The 17598-nt window shown below is 35.9% G+C and overlaps 5 protein-coding genes and 3 long non-coding RNA genes across 9 annotated transcripts; 5 read left to right on the top strand and 3 right to left on the bottom strand.

The window, feature by feature from the left end:
- Positions 1-1131: 1131 nt before the first annotated feature.
- On the bottom strand, positions 1132-1603 carry AT4G05115. Its single transcript, NR_141847.1, has 2 exons — positions 1434-1603; positions 1132-1215 (listed from the first exon to the last, which is right to left on the bottom strand). It is a non-coding gene; the product is annotated as an other RNA (long non-coding RNA).
- On the top strand, positions 1507-1766 carry AT4G05125. Its single transcript, NR_141848.1, has one exon. It is a non-coding gene; the product is annotated as an other RNA (long non-coding RNA).
- Positions 1767-2254: 488 nt separating this feature from the next.
- AT4G05340 (P-loop containing nucleoside triphosphate hydrolases superfamily protein) lies at positions 2255-2630 on the top strand (the record flags this gene model as incomplete). The annotated part of the gene is made up of 2 exons (NM_116773.1): positions 2255-2332; positions 2418-2630. The coding sequence occupies 2 exons, from the start codon at positions 2255-2257 to the stop codon at positions 2628-2630; spliced, it is 291 nt and encodes a 96-aa protein (NP_192443.1).
- Positions 2631-3474: 844 nt separating this feature from the next.
- Positions 3475-4095, bottom strand: AT4G05350 (RING/U-box superfamily protein; the record flags this gene model as incomplete). The annotated part of the gene is made up of 1 exon (NM_116774.1): positions 3475-4095. The coding sequence occupies one exon, from the start codon at positions 4093-4095 to the stop codon at positions 3475-3477; it is 621 nt and encodes a 206-aa protein (NP_192444.1).
- Positions 4096-4768: 673 nt separating this feature from the next.
- AT4G05360 (Zinc knuckle (CCHC-type) family protein) lies at positions 4769-8902 on the top strand (the record flags this gene model as incomplete). Its single annotated transcript, NM_116775.1, has 10 exons — positions 4769-4829; positions 5041-5190; positions 5275-5305; positions 5554-5675; positions 5759-6000; positions 6129-6275; positions 6364-6449; positions 6534-6642; positions 7566-8732; positions 8810-8902. The coding sequence occupies 10 exons, from the start codon at positions 4769-4771 to the stop codon at positions 8900-8902; spliced, it is 2208 nt and encodes a 735-aa protein (NP_192445.1).
- A 453-nt stretch (positions 8903-9355) lies between these two features.
- AT4G05135 lies at positions 9356-9807 on the top strand. The gene has a single exon (NR_141849.1). It is a non-coding gene; the product is annotated as an other RNA (long non-coding RNA).
- Positions 9808-12673: 2866 nt separating this feature from the next.
- AT4G05380 (P-loop nucleoside triphosphate hydrolase superfamily protein) lies at positions 12674-14820 on the top strand. The gene is made up of 3 exons (NM_001340550.1): positions 12674-13145; positions 13521-14079; positions 14171-14820. Exons 1-3 carry the CDS (start codon positions 12700-12702, stop codon positions 14546-14548), a joined length of 1383 nt encoding a protein of 460 aa, NP_001319874.1. The 5' UTR covers positions 12674-12699; the 3' UTR covers positions 14549-14820.
- Positions 14821-15095: 275 nt separating this feature from the next.
- Positions 15096-17492, bottom strand: RFNR1 (root FNR 1). Of its 2 annotated transcripts, NM_001203753.1 has the most exons (6): positions 17022-17232; positions 16886-16939; positions 16579-16654; positions 16319-16494; positions 15986-16205; positions 15096-15903 (listed from the first exon to the last, which is right to left on the bottom strand). In NM_001203753.1, the coding sequence occupies exons 1-6, from the start codon at positions 17046-17048 to the stop codon at positions 15404-15406; spliced, it is 1053 nt and encodes a 350-aa protein (NP_001190682.1). In that variant the 5' UTR covers positions 17049-17232; the 3' UTR covers positions 15096-15403. The 2 variants fall into 2 exon arrangements, with proteins under 2 accessions (NP_001190682.1, NP_567293.1); NM_116778.4 differs by having other exon boundaries at positions 15191-15903; positions 16319-16654; positions 17022-17492.
- Positions 17493-17598: the final 106 nt, after the last annotated feature.

A 17598-nucleotide genomic window follows, 5' to 3' on the forward strand; every position in this document is an offset into this window, starting at 1 on the left:
AATAATTTGGTTGAAAAGACATTAACTTTTCCTTTAGATACTTTAAATCAGTATTTTTGTTGACTAAAATTTTTAAAATAAATTGTGTTGATTTATCAGCAGATTGATTATGGAGATAACTGATAATAAGTAACACATAGTTAACCTCGTTAATGCGTTTCATCAAAATATTTTATGACGAGTCTAAATCGGGTTGATTAATAAAAGTTTGTGACTAAAATGAAAAGTCAACCAAATTTAATACTTTTCCTATATATTTTATATGATATTCTTGGCATTGAATTCCTTGTTTTTTTTTAATCTAAATTATTATTAGTTGAAATTATATATATGAAAATTGTCAAACACTCATATGAGTGACATATTATCATAAAAATAATGATATGTGTCATTCTACATTAATTAAATTAAAAAACTAGCAAACTAATTGAAAAAAAAGTCAAAAAAAAATTGTTGTGTTAAATTCTCCATTAATCTTACTCTTAAATAAATTTTTCTGAAAACATTCACTAAATAAAAAATCATAATAATGTACCAAGCACTACTTTCATTCTATTCTACTTATTTTTTTTACTTTTTTTTTTATCAATAGTCATTAATCCATAATGGCTAAAAATTTACTTGTGTTGTAATTTAGACGTTTGCTACCTAACCTCATATTAATTTAGTTATTTTAATTGGATATTTTTTGTTATTACGTTTTCTGAATTTGATTTATCATATTGACCTTCTTTCTGTATATTTTTGTGCGTTCTGATAACTTTGTAACATTGATATCTCTAACTATTAATATTTTTCCTTGATAATTAAGTTATGTATGTAAATGCTTTTTTTAAACTCGTAAATATTATATAAATTTAGAATTGTTTTAGCTAAAAATATCAGAAAATCTATAAAAATTAATGAATATTTTATCTTCTTCTAATAATAATATTTTTGCCATGTGGATTAACTTTAAAAGAAAATCTTCCAAATCAGCAATCAAAGAACTTATCAAACAACTAAATCGCCGTCACTTAGATTTATAAATCACCCCTTTGATTGCTCAGTGATATCGTCCCCGTCACGCCCTTTTTCTTAAAGAATAATTTAGGAAAAAGAAAACAATATCTCGTCGTTCTTTTCGGCTTTCTCCGATTGTTTTTAATATTTCTCCTAACTCTCTCTCGATCTCCGTCAAAATAATCACTGTTTCTTTGTTTTTTCTCACAATAACCCTGAAACATTTGCCCAAAAGAGGGAAACTAAACTCCAAAATATAGCAAAACTGATTAAAACCAAATATAGAGACAGAAATCGAAAGAAGATACAAAATTAATGGAGAAAAAACAATCTAAGCACTAGAATTGAACAAAGGCATGAGAGACTTTCACAAAGCATCCCTATAGAACCTGTAAATACCAAAAGCACCAATAAGTCCGGAGAAACCTCACACCGACGACAAACCAATAGCAAACCGACAGGGAGGAAAGCAAGAATCCAACGCGACCAAAAACCAAATACAACTACCAACACACCTCACCAACTAATCGGAGAGAGCAAGAAACACTAGGATCAAGGCAAAACCTTAAAATCGACTGGAGACAAACCACGTAAGATCAACAATTCTTACACGCGGACACAATTTCCTTGGTCTTATGCAGCAAAATTCTCTTGTTTAAAGAATAATAATTTTTATTTTCTTTAATTCGGTAGAGCAAGAACACAAATTCTTTATTTTACCACATTTGTAATTTGGTATGAGCATTTTTCCCACTTTAGTTATCAATAATGCTGAATGCTGATACTCAAATCACTAAATATCAATAGATTTATGTAAACATTTAAGGGATAAAGCGAAACATTTCTTATTTATTAGACGAGTAAAATAAGGGATTGGAAAAATACTTCAAATCCCCCATTTTTCAAATTTTTATTTTTTCCCTTGTACGCGATCAAAATAAACATCGAGCAATGTGGTAGTTACATGAAAATTCGTTTATTTCCGTAAGAGGAAAGCTGAGTTTGGGGATTTTCATTCATCTGAGTTTAATTACGTTTTTATACTTTATAATTCGTAACTAATTCGTATTTTGATTGTTGGGTATAAACCAAAGGTCCCACATCGGAAGTTAAGAAAAAGAGTTTCTAATATATAAGTCAAGTCCAACTCCAACTAGTATGAGGCATTTTGGGAAGTAACCCAATAACAAATTCTTGAGGGCTTGAACATGTAGACCCAAAGAGGACAATATCATACTAAAAAGGAGTTGGAATGGACTTTAGAAAGGAAAATAAAGATGAAGGAGGAAATGGCGAGAAACAGAACAAGAAGAAGAAGAATGATCCTCAGGTTATGAATAATATTTGAGTATATATAAGATTCACTAATATCCACAAACTATCTCTGATTCTTGTTTTTATTTGTTGTTGTTTAGGTAAGTTTGTCCGGTCTACTATACTTTGTAGACGGGTTATGGTCAAACTCTGTGGAGGAACGGATCATAATATTCACAACCAACCATAAGGAGAAACTCGATCCGGCATTTCTGAGACCAGGAAAGATGGATGTTCACATACTCATGGATTATTGTACGCCTGTTGTCTTCAAGAAACTCGATGCTTTGTACCTAGATATTCGAAGAACATGACATGTTTGAGCTTATTGAGAAGATGTTACTTGAGGTGAAAGCAACTCTAGCTGAGATCACAGAGCAGCTTATGGTAAGCAAGAATCCGGATGTATTACGCTTAAGGGTGTTGTTGAGTTTCTTGACACCAAAAGGTTGACTAAGGAGATATACTGTTGATTCTAAAATTTAAAGAAGCAGAAGCATGAAGCTTCAAGGATCCGTGGAAGTGGTTATGCATTTCTTAGTTTGATTTAATAACTTTGCCTCAGACACTAAATTTGGAAGATGACACACTCGACATGTATCAACTCTTTTAACATCTTGTTGGAGTTCAATTTGTTGTTATAAAGCTTGAAAGATCTTAACGTTCCTTGTTCTTGCCATTTTGGGCTCAAATTTGCAGAAAGTTTCTCATCTTCAACTATTTTAACATATACGTTTCAAGATCACTAAGAAATGCTGAAGTAGAGATATCCTTTAAAAGATTCGAGGAATATATATGATGGTAACAAATATGTTGAAATTGCAGAAGGAGATAATAAAGACACTGCAGAAGGACTTCATGTGAGAGGTGAAACAAATCACATTGAAGAAGACACGTAGGAATCATGATTTGATTTCAGAGCAACAGCTTGATGTGAAGGGTTCTGGTTATATTGTTAAGGATTTAAGAGTTTGCAAATGAACTTAAAACCGACAAGATTTGTGACACAAAACTTCTCTAATTGAGTAAAACCCTTAAAACAACAAATTACATTCAATGTCTTCAACTAGTTACAGCATGTGACAAAAAACTAGAATTTCTAACTTCTATTGGAAACCTTAATACTAATCCTTACATAAAACCCTAATTTCAATGTTTTCAATCGTAGATCTCAGTACGACACAGGGGACAAGTGTTCTTACGCTTGAGCCACTCCAAAAGACAGCCATTGTGGAAGACATGAGAACAAGTCATGCGTGTGACGTCCCTAGGTTTCGGACCGGAGACTAGACTCTCGAGACATATGGAACACGGCTCTGTTTCCATCTTCAAACTCTTGAATTCCTCTGCTTTCATTCTCCCTAGCAGAACCATCCTCAATGATTTCTCGTCGTTTGACATAACTGAGACGGTCCGGTAAGTAACTGTAGCGGCCATGGTCAAGGTAAAGCCGTTGTGCCCAAAACCTAAGTCTATTGCAGCCGTTGAGATCTTTGGGGCTAAGTCATCGCACAAGTAACTCTCAAAGGGGTAGCCGACTAATCGATCGTGGAGAAGCGTTCGGATGTGGTCGTGACTAGAGCTACGGAGATTGATATCGATGAGAAAAGGTGGTGAAACCTGAGTCCGGCGGTTTTGGCGACCGGTTGTTTGGTTTTCAATAATGATCTCTACAGATTTGGTTTTGAGGCGTATGATGACTGAGTTTGGTTCTGATGGAGAGAGTTTCCTTCCGTTGGTGACGTGAACTTCCACTTCAGGACGAGAACTCATACTCATGTTTCGAAACGCAAAGAGAAAATCCCAAAAAAAATAAAATCAGAAGAGGTTTACACAGCGAAGAAGAAAATTGTGATGAGAGCAAATTGAGAGAGAAGAGGATTTGTGAAGCTTTAGGGTTATATATACAAGCGTGTTCAACAACGGTCAGGTTCTAGTTTCCTTTTTCCTGCCACGAAGAAATTTTCTTTTTTCTTTATGGGCTTTTAATTTGGGCTTTAATCCTGATGGGCTATGGGATGAGTTGTATGATATTGTTTATGGCTAATTCAGAATTATGTGGTGTGGTTTTGTTTAAATATGATTGGTTCAATTCCGGTTAACCTTTGGTTAACTGTTTTGTCTCTTCCCTGTTCTGTGGCGTTAGTTACTGTAATTTCACTGATAATGGAAAAGAGAGAGCGTCGTTTGTTTGCAGTGATGGCTCTGGCTTTTACGGAAACTTCCGTACTCTTTTAACAGACCTGTGTATGTTGTAGCTTATGATAGAGCAATGTAAAACAATTTAGGGTTTTTTTTTTTTGTTTTTGTTTTTTCTGTGCACACAAGGTGTTCGACGAAATGACTGTGAGACAGAGTAAGAAAAGACTCTCTCAACATGTGTTTTGCAATGTTCGAAGAAGAAAATATTATTAGGAGAGGTGATTACACTTTCTGCATATTTGAGCCCAAAATGGGAAAAATAAAAGATCAAAAAGGCAAGGAGCATGATCATTCTCAGTGTCGGAGATACGGTTATGAAGGAAGAAATTAAAAAAATACTATATGACTAGTTCTTTAGATGAAACTGTGAAGGATAAAAGGACACACTATCCCTAGTTTTGATGAAGAAGTGTTGAATTCTAAAGGGCATTGATAAGAAAGAAAGCGTAATCCGTGTATTTCTTATCTATCAATCCAATTACAAAGAATCAAAACCCTAAATCGATAAGCTTGGAGTTACAGTTCTCCAATCTTATCTCCTAAGAACAGAGCACATAAGCCCTAATTCTACTCGCAACATCAATATGATCACGCAGGATGATTCTCTATGTTTGCTCTCTATCTCTATTTATACTCTGAATTCTTCTCATGCTTCTCTTTGGCTCTTCACACGTGCCTATTCATCTCACTCACACATGTGCTCTCTTATCAGGCATTCGACGTTTTAGCATGGCTTAGGATCTCCAAATTTTGCAGGGTCTGAGGAAGAGAGTGCAGATTTTGGTGAGTGAACAAAATATAAATGTTATGCTAACCTATCTTATTTATATACTTAAAATACTTAATTTTTGTTTTGATGTTAAGTGCATCCATCACCTGAAGTGGTCTTCTGCCAACAACTCCTCCTCCCACACCACAAACAAGGCCAAAGGACTGAATCACTATGATAAGGGCAGTTTATCCTGTGACTTTGATTATTTCATTACCTGTTTTGCATACTGATTACTGAATTTGGAACAGTATCTTGAGAAAAAGGAGTGAGGATCCTAGTAAGACTGTTCGTAAGAGAAAGAAGTTGTCTTCATCAAAACTAGGTTTTCGGAGACTTGATAACCAGTCAAAGAAGGATCAACTTTTCAACGAGCCCTTGTTTACTGGTAAAACTTTCCAGTGACTCTTTCTTTCAGTTTTACTTTCTGTTGCCCTTTGTTTTTAATTGCCTATCTACATTTATCTGCAGGCTTCTCAAATGTTTTACTCAGTGTCTTTAAAAAGGATTGTGTAGCAAAATCATATTTTGCTGCTCCTAAAGAACCTGCATCTGTACCTGTATCATCTCCTACTCGAGAAGCTGAAACAGAAATTAACTCGGCCTCTCCAGTTACACAATCTACAGTTCCTGATTCTACTAATCAAGAGAGTACGGTTCAGCGATCTTCAGGTCAGCAAACTGAACATTTCCAAGGTGTTGCACTTAAATTCGTGCATGAAAACATTCATATCTAAACTGAACAAGTTCACCTTCTGGAACCAATGACTTCACCACTCATCCTGAAACGGTGGAGACAAGATCTTATAGAACAAAACATTCAAATTCCACTATTCCATAGGTTTTGCCTGGACTAAACATCCTCGAGTACATGCTATCACCACCTCCAAGATCTTCACCTTTTAGAACCAATGGCTTCACCATTCATCCTGAAACATGGGAGACAGGATCTTACAGAACACAACCTTCAACTTCCAACAATACAGAGGTTTGTTCTCACATTTTTCGCTTGTGTTTACCATTCCTGGTGCTTTTGCTAACATTGATAGCAGATACTTTTTGGTTGTGCCATACAGGAACTTCATTTTCTTGAGGAAGGTGTCAATACCCCGGTAAGATCACCGGTTACTCAAGATTCTGGGGGTTTTTCAGGAAGAACAAGGTACCAAGATTCCAAAAACCATGTAGCGTTTTTAAGAGCCTATCGTTTCTATACTAACCATCTAACATTCATTGAACATTACAGAGCCTTGGCTCAGCATCTTAAAGAACGTTATTCTGGATATCTAAGTTTGAACAAGATCTTGGAAGGAAAGACAAGAAAAATAGCTGCTCGAATGTTCTACGAGACACTGGTGATTGATTCTCAATAGATTTCTATTCGTTTTATCTCTCTATGCATTGCCTCTAATTGAGATTTGAAGATGTAGTTGCTGCTGATGGAGTTGTTGAATGATACAAGAAGTAATACGCGATTTTATCTGATGGAATTTCTGAATGATTCAAGAAGTAATTCAGGATGCGACAGTTTTGTGTGAGTGTCGGTTTCTAGAAGATTTGAGAAGAGCGTGTTTAGAGGATGAAACAAAAAGGAAAAAGGACTTAAAGAGATTTGGAAGACTTGATGAAAGTGGAGTTTGATGAGAAAAAGGAAAAGAGTAAAAAGGAAATTTACTTTTTCTTACAGAAAAAGGAAATCTTCTCCTATGGTGATTAGGCAATCGTTTTGACTATATAAAGAGGTGCTAGGACGTCTTGGAGAGGCAGGAGAGCTGAGGCATAAAGACAAATCATTGAGAGCTTTCTAAGGGTGTGTGCGACATAGTTTCGCGGTTTTATGCGACATAGTTTCGCAGGTTTGGTGCTTGTGTGATCAAGCTTGTTTGGTGGTGTGTGAAAGTTGTTCCAGAAACTTGGAGAATTGAAGTCTAGGCTCAGAAGGAGTTTAGCTCAGGGTTAGGTTATCCTGATTAAATCTAGACTCAGGGGAGTTTAGTTAAGGGTAGAGATTATCCTTAAGGTTTCACGTTTATAGAAGGGAGCGGTAAATCAAGAGGGGTGTGCTTGTTTTACGCGTTTGCGAATTGGTTGTAATTTGCTTTCTTGTTCTAGTGAAATCGAAATCTGGACGTGGTCCCGGGGAGTAGGAAAAACCGAACCTCGTTAACAAATTTCTTGTCTCTTTACTTTCTGCACTTTATTGTTACCTCATCCGCACTTACAAGTGGTATCAGAGCAGGTTCTTGATAGAGATTTAGTCTTGTTTCGAGTAGATCAGGGTGAGGTTCCGGAGATCGTTCAGAAGATCATTCAGGAAGTAAGACAGAGTTTGAAATCAAGATTGATGGAGATATTGAGGTTGCCATTCAAGAAGCGGTTTTCATGGAATGAACGAAATAGAGCTCTTCACGAGTTTAAGGTTGATGGAAACAAAGAAGTATTGTACAAGTCATCTAAAGGCAAGCGATGTTTTGAGTGCAAAGGTTTTAGACATATGTGTTCTGAATGTGCGAATTTGATGAAGGAAAAGGAGAAGAAATTCATCATGAGTGATTCTGAAATTGATTCAGATGATGGTGAAGAATTGAAGAATTTAGTTGCCTTTACGACCTTTGAGTCTAGTATTGCGTCAGCATCTGCATCAGGGCCAACATCAGCGTCTGCAACAGGGTCTACATCAGCGTCTGCAACAGGACCTGCAACTGGAAGTGATAATGATCAAAGTGATGATGATGATTTAAGTATTAGTGATGAAGAGTTTGCTGAGAATTACAAAGCTTTATATGAGCATTGTGTTAAGGTAGTTGAGGAGAATTCAGTATTAACTAAGGAGAAGCTCAAGTTAGAGGCTAAAGTTGTTAAAACACTGAAATTTGCTGCAGAGAAAGAAGAAGAAGCGTCACAACTTGAAGAAACTCAAAAGAATTTGAGGATGCTTAATAATGGCACAAAGAAGTTGGGTCATATTTTGAGTATTGGCAAGACTGATAAGTGTGGTCTTGGATTTAAAGGAAATCCTTCAAAATCAGATCCGGTGTTTGTTTATGGTGGTAAAATCACGTCTGCATCAGGAACTGTGAAGGAAACTGCAACTGTGGCAGAGATTGCATCTGATACGAGAACTGATTCGAGAACTGATACAGAGACTACATCCGGTACAAGAAAAGTTCAAAAATTGCAGAGTGAACCTCGACGAGTTTTTCGACCGGTTTGTCATCATTGTGGAGTTGTTGGGCATATTAGGCCAAGATGTTTCAGATTGTTGAGGGAGAAAAATCGATTGATGAATGCTTATGATGTGAGATTTCATGGTCCTAAATGTTATCATTATGGAGTTCAAGGACATATCAAGAGGAATTGTTTCAGGTTCATTCGAGAATGCAGTCATGAGGGTTTAAGGCGCAACAAAGTATGGGTTAGGAAAGATGATTTTCATGGAAGTGGTGTTCTAGGCTATCAACCTCGTATTGCGAAGCGGGGAGAATTTTATAAGTAATTTTGACCATGTTGTGACTCATTCAGGGGGAGAATGATGATGTGTTTGGTGATGTTGTGTTGGAGTTAGAACTGATGAGTTCACAACATAGTCAAAAAGGGGGAGATTTGAAGATGTAGTTGCTGCTGATGGAGTTGTTGAATGATACAAGAAGTAATACGCGATTTTATCTGATGGAATTTCTGAATGATTCAAGAAGTAATTCAGGATGCGACAGTTTTGTGTGAGTGTCGGTTTCTAGAAGATTTGAGAAGAGCGTGTTTAGAGGATGAAACAAAAAGGAAAAAAGACTTAAAGAGATTTGGAAGACTTGATGAAAGTGGAGTTTGATGAGAAAAAGGAAAAGAGTAAAAAGAAAATTTACTTTTTCTTACAGAAAAAGGAAATCTTCTCCTATGGTGATTAGGCAATCGTTTTGACTATATAAAGAGGTGCTAGGACGTCTTGGAGAGGCAGGAGAGCTGAGGCATAAAGACAAATCATTGAGAGCTTTCTAAGGGTGTGTGCGACATAGTTTCGCGGTTTTATGCGACATAGTTTCGCAGGTTTGGTGCTTGTGTGATCAAGCTTGTTTGGTGGTGTGTGAAGGTTGTTCCAGAGACTTGGAGAATTGAAGTCTAGGCTCAGAAGGAGTTTAGCTCAGGGTTAGGTTATCCTGATTAAATCTAGACTCAGAGGAGTTTAGTTAAGGGTAGAGATTATCCTTAAGGTTTCACGTTTATAGAAGGGAGCGGTAAATCAAGAGGGGTGTGCTTGTTTTACGTGTTTGCGAATTGGTTGTAATTTGCTTTCTTGTTCTAGTGAAATCGAAATCTGGACGTGGTCCCGAGGAGTAGGAAAAATCGAACCTCGTTAACAAATTTCTTGTCTCTTTACTTTCCGCACTTTATTGTTACCTCATCCGCACTTACAAGATTGGCTGTATTCTGGATTGCAGGTATTGAAGTCTACATGACTTATCGATATGAAACAGAACCAACCCTACAGGGGTACAACTCTCAAGTTGATGCCTGCTCTTTTATCAAAGACTCAACTGTGAAGAAGGGAGTCGGATGGAGAATCATGACACTTAGCAAAATGATATTTAATTGTGGACTGAGTTTAAAATAGAAAATTAAAATTTAATTTTTCATACTATGATTAATTGTTACACTTTAAAACCGATCAAAAACTTTACATGATTCTATATGTATAGTAGAAATTAGAATATCCGTAATCATGGCACACCACCACATTCAGCAAGTCGTTTAGTCTCGTGGATTGATAAACACATCCGTAATCAGCTCTCGGTACTTAAAGCTAATGGCCACCACAAATACGATAGGGGATTCCAACTCTGGCTCGCTCTGAGGAACACAAGCTAGATCAAGAATCTTTTTTTTTTTTTTTTTTTTTTCTTTTGTAAATTTTTTAAAAAGTCGCACTAGTTGTAACAACGCTATATCTTTCTTTTGAATTTAATTTAACATTCTATTCAAAAAAAAAAATTAGAATATCAAAATAATTCGCTGTAGCATATGGTTAAATGCTTGTATGATCTGTTTGATCTTCCAATATTCCGTTATGTTTTATTAAAACTGGCTTCCACAAACTGTGATAAAAAAAATTATGAAAATTAAAAATATTATTTAAGGATTAAAAATAATAAATTCAAATTTAATTCTTCGTATTTGATTAATTGTTACAGTTTAAACCCGATCAAAATTTTTACATCAATCTATATGTATATTATAAAGTCGTAGACTATCAATAATTCCGCTGTAGCACACATGCTAAATGTCCGATCATCATCAATTTGATCTTACAATATTCCGGGTTTAAACCATGGCAGTGGAAATATATGTTTTAGATCAAAAAATTTACATCAATCTATATGTATAGTATAAAGTCATAAAATATCTATAATTCCGCTGTAGCACACATGCTAAATGTCCAATCATCATTAATTTGATCTTACAATATTCCAGGTTCAAACTCCGGCAGCGGAAATATATTTTTAAAGTATAATACATTTGTGGTTTTTGTCTATTTCATTAAAACTGGCTTCCACAAACAGTGATAAAAAAAATTGTGAAAATTAAAAATATTATTTAAGGTTTAAAAATAGTAAATTCAAATTTAATTTGTCATATTTGATTAATTGTTACAGTTTAAACCCGATCAAAATTTTTTCATTAATCTATATGTTTAGTATAAAGTCATAGACTAACGATAATTCTGCTGTAGCACACAGGCAAAATGTCCGATCATCATTAATTTGATCATACAATATTCCGGGTTCAAACCCCGGCAGCGAAAATATATATTTTTTAAGTATAATACATTTTTGGTTTTTGTCTATTTTATTAAAACTGGCTTCCACAAACATTGATAAAAAAAATTGTGAAAATTAAAAATATTATTTAAGATTTTAAAATAGTAAATTCAAATTTAATTCTTCATATTTGATTAATTGTTACAGTTTAAAACAGATCAAAATTTTTACATCATAGTATAAAGTCATAGACTATCAATAATTCTGTTATAGCACACAAGCTAAATTCTCTAATCTTCATCAATTTAATCTTGCAATATTCGGGGTTCAAACCGATGTATATTTTTTTGAGTATAAAGTCTTGAAAATATATTTTTTAAATATAATATATTTTTGGTTTTTATCTATTTTATTGAAACTGACTACCACAAAAACTCGAGAGCGCGTCACATATGCCATTGTGGGGAGAAAACGAATCTGGCGTGCCATTTTATAATCTGAGTGCCACTATAAATGTGATATTCCGAAATTACCCTTAATGAAATTATAACTGGTACAAATGAGAGATTATAGAATAACTAGTACAAATGATATAAGTAAAAGAGAATATAATGCAATTGGTATAAATGTAATAACTATATATAAATAGAAACAATCGGTATAAATGGTATTATTGAAAAATAATAGTACAACTGATACAAATAGTATAAGTGAGATATAAATATGGACAACTGGTACAAAATGTATTAATAGTATAATTGATACAACTCAGTTATACGGGACAAATGGTACAAAATAGTGGAAGTTTAAGCGATTTGTATTTCTAAACCCTAAAGCTATTATATTTAATGGCATCGTCGTCGCCGCCGATTTTGTGAACCGTATCTCCAAGCGTCGTCGCCGCCGATTCTGTGAACCGTCTTCTCCAAGCGTCGTCGCCGCCGATTCTGTGAACCGTCTTCTCTTTTTCTTCGGTTATGCATAAACTGATTTTGCAGAGATTTAGTTTGGAGATATCTAGGGTTCGTTGAGAAGAAAGAAGAGATCTAAGGGTTTGTTAGATTGCAGAGAAAGAAGAAGAGATCGAAGAAAGAGAATAGAAATCCATGAAAAAGAAGAAGATAGATAGATAGATTCATGGAGAAGAAGAAGAAAGATTTCTGGAAAATTGATTTTGAGAGAGAAGAGACAAAATCTAAAAGAATAAAAAGAAGCGTGAAAAAGAAAAAAAAGAGGCAGTGTTTTATTTTAAGTTCACAAATAAAGGAGTGGCAGAGATACGTAATATATGAATTAGGTTAAGAGTTTTTGGACTTTTCATATAAATTTGATTTAAAATAAAACTAAAATTAAAATGAAAAACGTGGGAGGGTATGAGTGAACAATTTTATTGAGTTAGTGGCATTAGTGATAAAATTCCCAAAAGAGAAACTCTGACAAGAAAAGATTATGAAAATTAAAGATAAAATTCCCAATATTCCACTAAAGGTTTACCAAAAAAATATCTCTTTCCCTAAGAGGAAAGCACGAACTTACTCTCTAAGCTTCCCTTTTGTAGAATAGTAACTCGAAAACTTGCTCCCCAATTTTTCTCTTCTCTTTAAGACACCCACTCACGTGCTTAAGCATCATCTTCATTTCACCACCTGAAAACTAACAGCAATGGCGTCAAATCTCTTCACAAAAATCCCTTCACTCTCTGCAATTTTCTCGGTTTACACATCTCTATCTGCCTTCACGATCCTCTTCAAAACCATTCTCTATGAGTTCATTCCCGTCAATATCCGTGACTTTATCATCTCCAAATTCACAGACTACTTTTCTTTTTATCTCAACTCCAATTTCACGTTCATCATCGAGGAACAGAGCGATTACGTTATGAATCAGACTTTCCGTGCAGCCCAAGTTTACTTGCCGACTCTTCTCTCCAGAATCACCACCAGAAGTCTCCTCGTCAGTTCGAGCGACCTCAAGAATCCGATGGCTAAACCGAAATTCGGAATCCCAGTCAAAGCCAAAATCATCGATGAATTCGAAGGGATTCGTCTTGAATGGACACTTCTCTCTGCAAAAGATAATGATAATCCTTACCAGAGTAAACAAAAACGATAACTTTCCTCTGGATGTAACCCTAATAAACGGTAAAACCCTAAAATTTGTCAACAAAAAGGGTACTTGTCAACATAAAACCCTAAAATTTGGGATCTTTTCACTCACTCTACTAAACAGAGTTCTAACCCCAAAATTTGATTTTTTTTTTTCTTTTCTTGTGATCACTCTTCTAAACTGAGTCTACTTACGTTTATTTGTCATCAATTCGTATTTTTGACGTTCTATTCTCAATATAGAACCCTAAATTTTGGGGGGTTTTGTTCACCTAAGTCTAGTTACGTGTTCTAATGTCTATGCTGTGTTTTGTTTATGTTCTGAGTTCTGACACTATTTTGTAATTCCCATTTTTCAATGTTAATTTTGGCTTTCAGGTACTTTCATTTGACGTGTAAGAAGGAGTTTAGGGACAAGATTATGTCAGATTACTTCACATACATTGCAAAATCATCGGTGAAGATATTGACACATAAAGAAAATCTCAATATCTACAATTACAATCCAGACTGTCTGAGATGGGAATCAGCAATCTTCCAACACCACACCACATTTGAAACCTTAGCAATGGAGCCTGAGCTCAAGAACACATTGATCCGTGACCTAGACGCTTTCTCCAATGGAAAAGACTTCTTCAAAACCGTGGGACGAGCTTGGAAACGCGGTTATCTTCTTTACGGTCCACCTGGAACCGGAAAATCATCGCTTGTTGCTGCAATTGCTAATTTTATGAACTATAGTATCTATGATCTTCAGATTCAGAGCGTTAAAGATGATGCAATGCTTAGACAGATTCTTACCTCAACCGAGAACCGCTCCATTCTTCTCATTGAAGATCTTGATTGCAGTGGAGCAGATACTACTTGTAGAAAGGAAAATAAAGATGAAACAGAGTATGGTGAGAATCAGAACAAGAAGAAGAAGAAGGATCCTAAGGTTTATGAGTTTGTATATATATATAAGCTTCACTAATTTGCATAAAACATCTCTGATTTTGGTGTTCTGATTCTTGTTATTTGTTGTTTAGGTAACTCTGTCTGGGCTACTAAACTTTGTAGACGGGTTATGGTCAAGCTGTGTAGAAGAGAGGATCATCATATTCACAACGAACCATAAGGAGAAACTCGATCCGGCATTGCTGAGACCAGGAAGGATGGATGTTCACATCCTCATGGATTATTGCACGCCTATTGTTTTCAAGAAACTTGCTGCATTGTATCTTGAAATCGAAGAACACGAGTTGTTTGACCCTATTGAGAAGATGTTCCTTGAGGTGAAAGCAACTCCAGCTGAGATCACAGAGAAGCTTATGGTAAGCAAGGATCCGGATGTTACGCTTAAGGGTCTTGTTGAGTTTCTTGAATCCAAGAAGATGACCAAGGAGAGTGTTGATTCTGAAATTTAAGAAGCAGAGGCATGAAGCTTCAAGGATCCATGGAAGTAGTTTACCACTAATTACGCAGTAAATAACATGTAGCTCTTTGTCTCATTTTCATTTGGGATTTAGAATGACAGATAGATCCATCATATACATGGAAGTAATCTAGTACTTATGTGGTAACTTAATAGTAAGTAACTCTTGCCTCTTTGTCTCTGTAACTCTGTTCCATATTTGGGATATTCTCGTTTAGTAATTAAGTAACTCTTGCCTCTTTGTCTCTGTAACTCTGTTTCATATTTGGGATATTTCTCGTTTAGTAATTAACAGAAAGAGAGAACAATTCACAATCCGTGAAATAAAGAAAGTAACTAAAAAGGAGCTTGATGTGGGAAAGGAAGATGAGGATGATAAACTAGTCAATGAACTGGAAGAGCTGACAAACACAGCGGACAAAGAAGCTTCTTGCGATACGACGTGCTAAGGATAAGACGCGGAAGGCAACTGGTCCACAGATAGGTGCACTTCAAGATGGTTATGTAGACCATGAATTGTTCTCTGATGATGACGTTCATACGAAGACCAATTGTTATTTCAGACTCTGATGATGACGTTCATACGAAGGCCGAGATATTGGCCTGTGCCAAGAAAATGCTAAGGAAGAAGCAGAGAGAAGAGATGCTTGATGGTGATGCTTATAACAAATACATGTTTGCGGCACAGACAGCCGATGAAACCTTATTTTGTTTCTTGATAATAGTTGAAATTAGAGGAAAGATTCATGTCTAATGATTGACTTTCTTGGTTGAGTTACACTGTGTCCATTAATTGACACGATTATTCAGTTGCAAAAATGGCGAAAACCACAGAAAGACTATTAACTCAATACACTTCAACATGCCACTGCTTGTTCTTCCTGAGCTGAGTAAGTTTCTGCTCCCAGCTTTCGCCTCGCTCTTCAGCGACTCTCTTAAGCGTATCTTGAATCCCGGGCATCATTCCTTTAAGTCCGCAAAAGTAAATATGAGCTCCATTGTCCAGAAGTTTGAAGATTTCATCGCTGTATTCTTCAATCTTGTCCTGCACATACATTTTCCCTCCTTTCTTGTTTTTCTCTTCTCTGCTCAGCGCTTTGTCGTACCTGAAATTTTCTGGATAGTCCTTGCGGTACCCGGCAAATTCTTCATCATAGAGAAGACTGTCTGAGTTAGCCACACCAAGGAAGAGCCAAGCAAGTCCGTCAAACTTGAAATTGGGAACATTCTCCATAAACATACGCCGTAGGTATCCTCTGTACGGAGCAACTCCGGTTCCAGTAGCAATCATTATGTGAGTAGCTTTCGGGTCATCTTCAGGTAAAAGCATTACCTTTCCAGATGGACCTGTCAACAATATCGAACATTTTAGACCATACAAATTCAACAAAAAGAAGAGGTTCTATATCAGCAAAACACATAAACTTACCGGTGATTTTAACTTTATCGCCGGGTTTGGCATTGCACAAGAAGTTACTGCATACACCAGCTTTGGAAGGATCTTCTTTTCCTGTCTCCGGATCATAGTAAATAGCTCGACGGACACATAGACTAGCTGTTTTGCCATCAAAAGAATCTCCATACCGTGTTGATGCAATCGAATAAAGGCGAACGTTATGAGGTGCACCAGGTTTCTTGGGATTCTCACCCTACGAGTCAAGAATAGAGCACATATAATCAGATATGTTACCAAATCTGAGAGACCAAATCATTTATCAGCAAAAGGCAATGCGTTATGAGCAATAGAGTTAAAATCACTTACAGGAGGAATGACTCCATAGCTTTGTCCTTCCCAGTAAGGAACATTACCATCATGATCAATAACAATGTGGCAAGTCTCTCCAGGTGCTTGTGGACCAACAATTCTCTCAACCGAAACAATAGTTGCAGTATAAGGCTCCTTAGGCCTAAACAAGTTTAAGGGAGTCTCTTTGGGATCTTCAAGTTCTAGAGGAGTAACCAAGACTTTGGATTTGCTTGATTGCTGAAGTGACATGCATATTGTGGACCTTTTTTTCACACCTAAGCTTCTAGATTTCGAATCTAGTCTCAGCAGAGGAGGACCCCATGACTTATCAGTGAAGCTTATACTTTGAACCTGAGGTACAAAATAATTGAGATTCAATATCATTGCTCAAGAGTTGCAAAATCCAGTTTTTTGTAATCTTCTACTTGTAAAGACTATACCTTTCAATACCAAATTCACAACAAGTCTACATCAGAACTAAACAACACAATAAGAAAACCAAAAGACAAAAACTTTGAGGACCATGTAATCATCTCAACGACAAAGATCGGTAATCTAGTGATCTAGATCGTTTTTGCTCACCTTAATCATAGATCGGCTCGACCCATCAATTCTAGTTGGAAGTGCAACGGACATCTAAAATCAAAAACCAAACTTTCATTAAATCCGAAACTTAATCTCAGGAACCAAAAAGGTTTAGAATGGTAAAAATGAAAACCTGAGAAGGAGTAGTTGAGAGAGCCATAGCAATGGAGAAAAGAGACGATAATTCTCCAGATGAATATTAATAATTGATCTCACAATCGAGAGGAAAAAAATGATTTGAGGAACAAAAGAAACAGAGGATGATTCTGGGTTTATAGTAAGAAGGTGAGGGGAAGAAGAAGATCCTTTCAAGGCCCAGAAGAGACAACAACAGAGCAGCCCATACTGACTGCAAATTTCTCAACTTTTTTTTGGCTCTCGAGAGATCTTAGTGGACAAATTGCTTTTTGTCTGTGTTGGATCTTCTTTACTTTTCACCACGTTCTTTGTATTTTACTTGTATTTGGTACTTGGAGGTTACAGTTTCCAAAGCCAAATTCGTTGTTAATAGTGAGAAATTTAACAAGTTGCATGAGACTGAATTCAGCAAATTTCTTCTCAGTTCTGGAAAAGTAAAATCGAATTTGTTTTCAGAAAGAAGCTTCGGTTATGTGGTGGTAAGCCGAAACAATAACCAAAAATTAAATCGAATTGAACCAAATCAATTCAAAATTAACGTCGGTTCTCATTCGGTATACAAAGAAATGGAA

The sequence above is a fragment of the Arabidopsis thaliana genome, chromosome 4, assembly GCF_000001735.4.
Source record: "Arabidopsis thaliana chromosome 4, partial sequence".
NCBI classification, from domain to species: domain Eukaryota; kingdom Viridiplantae; phylum Streptophyta; class Magnoliopsida; order Brassicales; family Brassicaceae; genus Arabidopsis; species Arabidopsis thaliana.

Excerpts from the sequence above, each read along its gene's own strand:
- AT4G05380 (NM_001340550.1), top strand. The coding sequence starts at position 12,700 with ATGGCGTCAAATCTCTTCACAAAAATCCCTTCACTCTCTGCAATTTTC. Across the intron at positions 13,146-13,520 it reads TACCAGAGTAAACAAAAACG|GTACTTTCATTTGACGTGTA; the intron begins ATAACTTTCCTC and ends TTTGGCTTTCAG. Across the intron at positions 14,080-14,170 it reads AGAAGAAGAAGGATCCTAAG|GTAACTCTGTCTGGGCTACT; the intron begins GTTTATGAGTTT and ends TTTGTTGTTTAG.
- RFNR1 (NM_116778.4), bottom strand. The coding sequence starts at position 17,048 with ATGGCTCTCTCAACTACTCCTTCTCAG. Across the intron at positions 16,940-17,021 it reads TCTCAACTACTCCTTCTCAG|ATGTCCGTTGCACTTCCAAC; the intron begins GTTTTCATTTTT and ends TTTTGATTTTAG. Across the intron at positions 16,655-16,885 it reads CGAGCCGATCTATGATTAAG|GTTCAAAGTATAAGCTTCAC; the intron begins GTGAGCAAAAAC and ends TTTGTACCTCAG.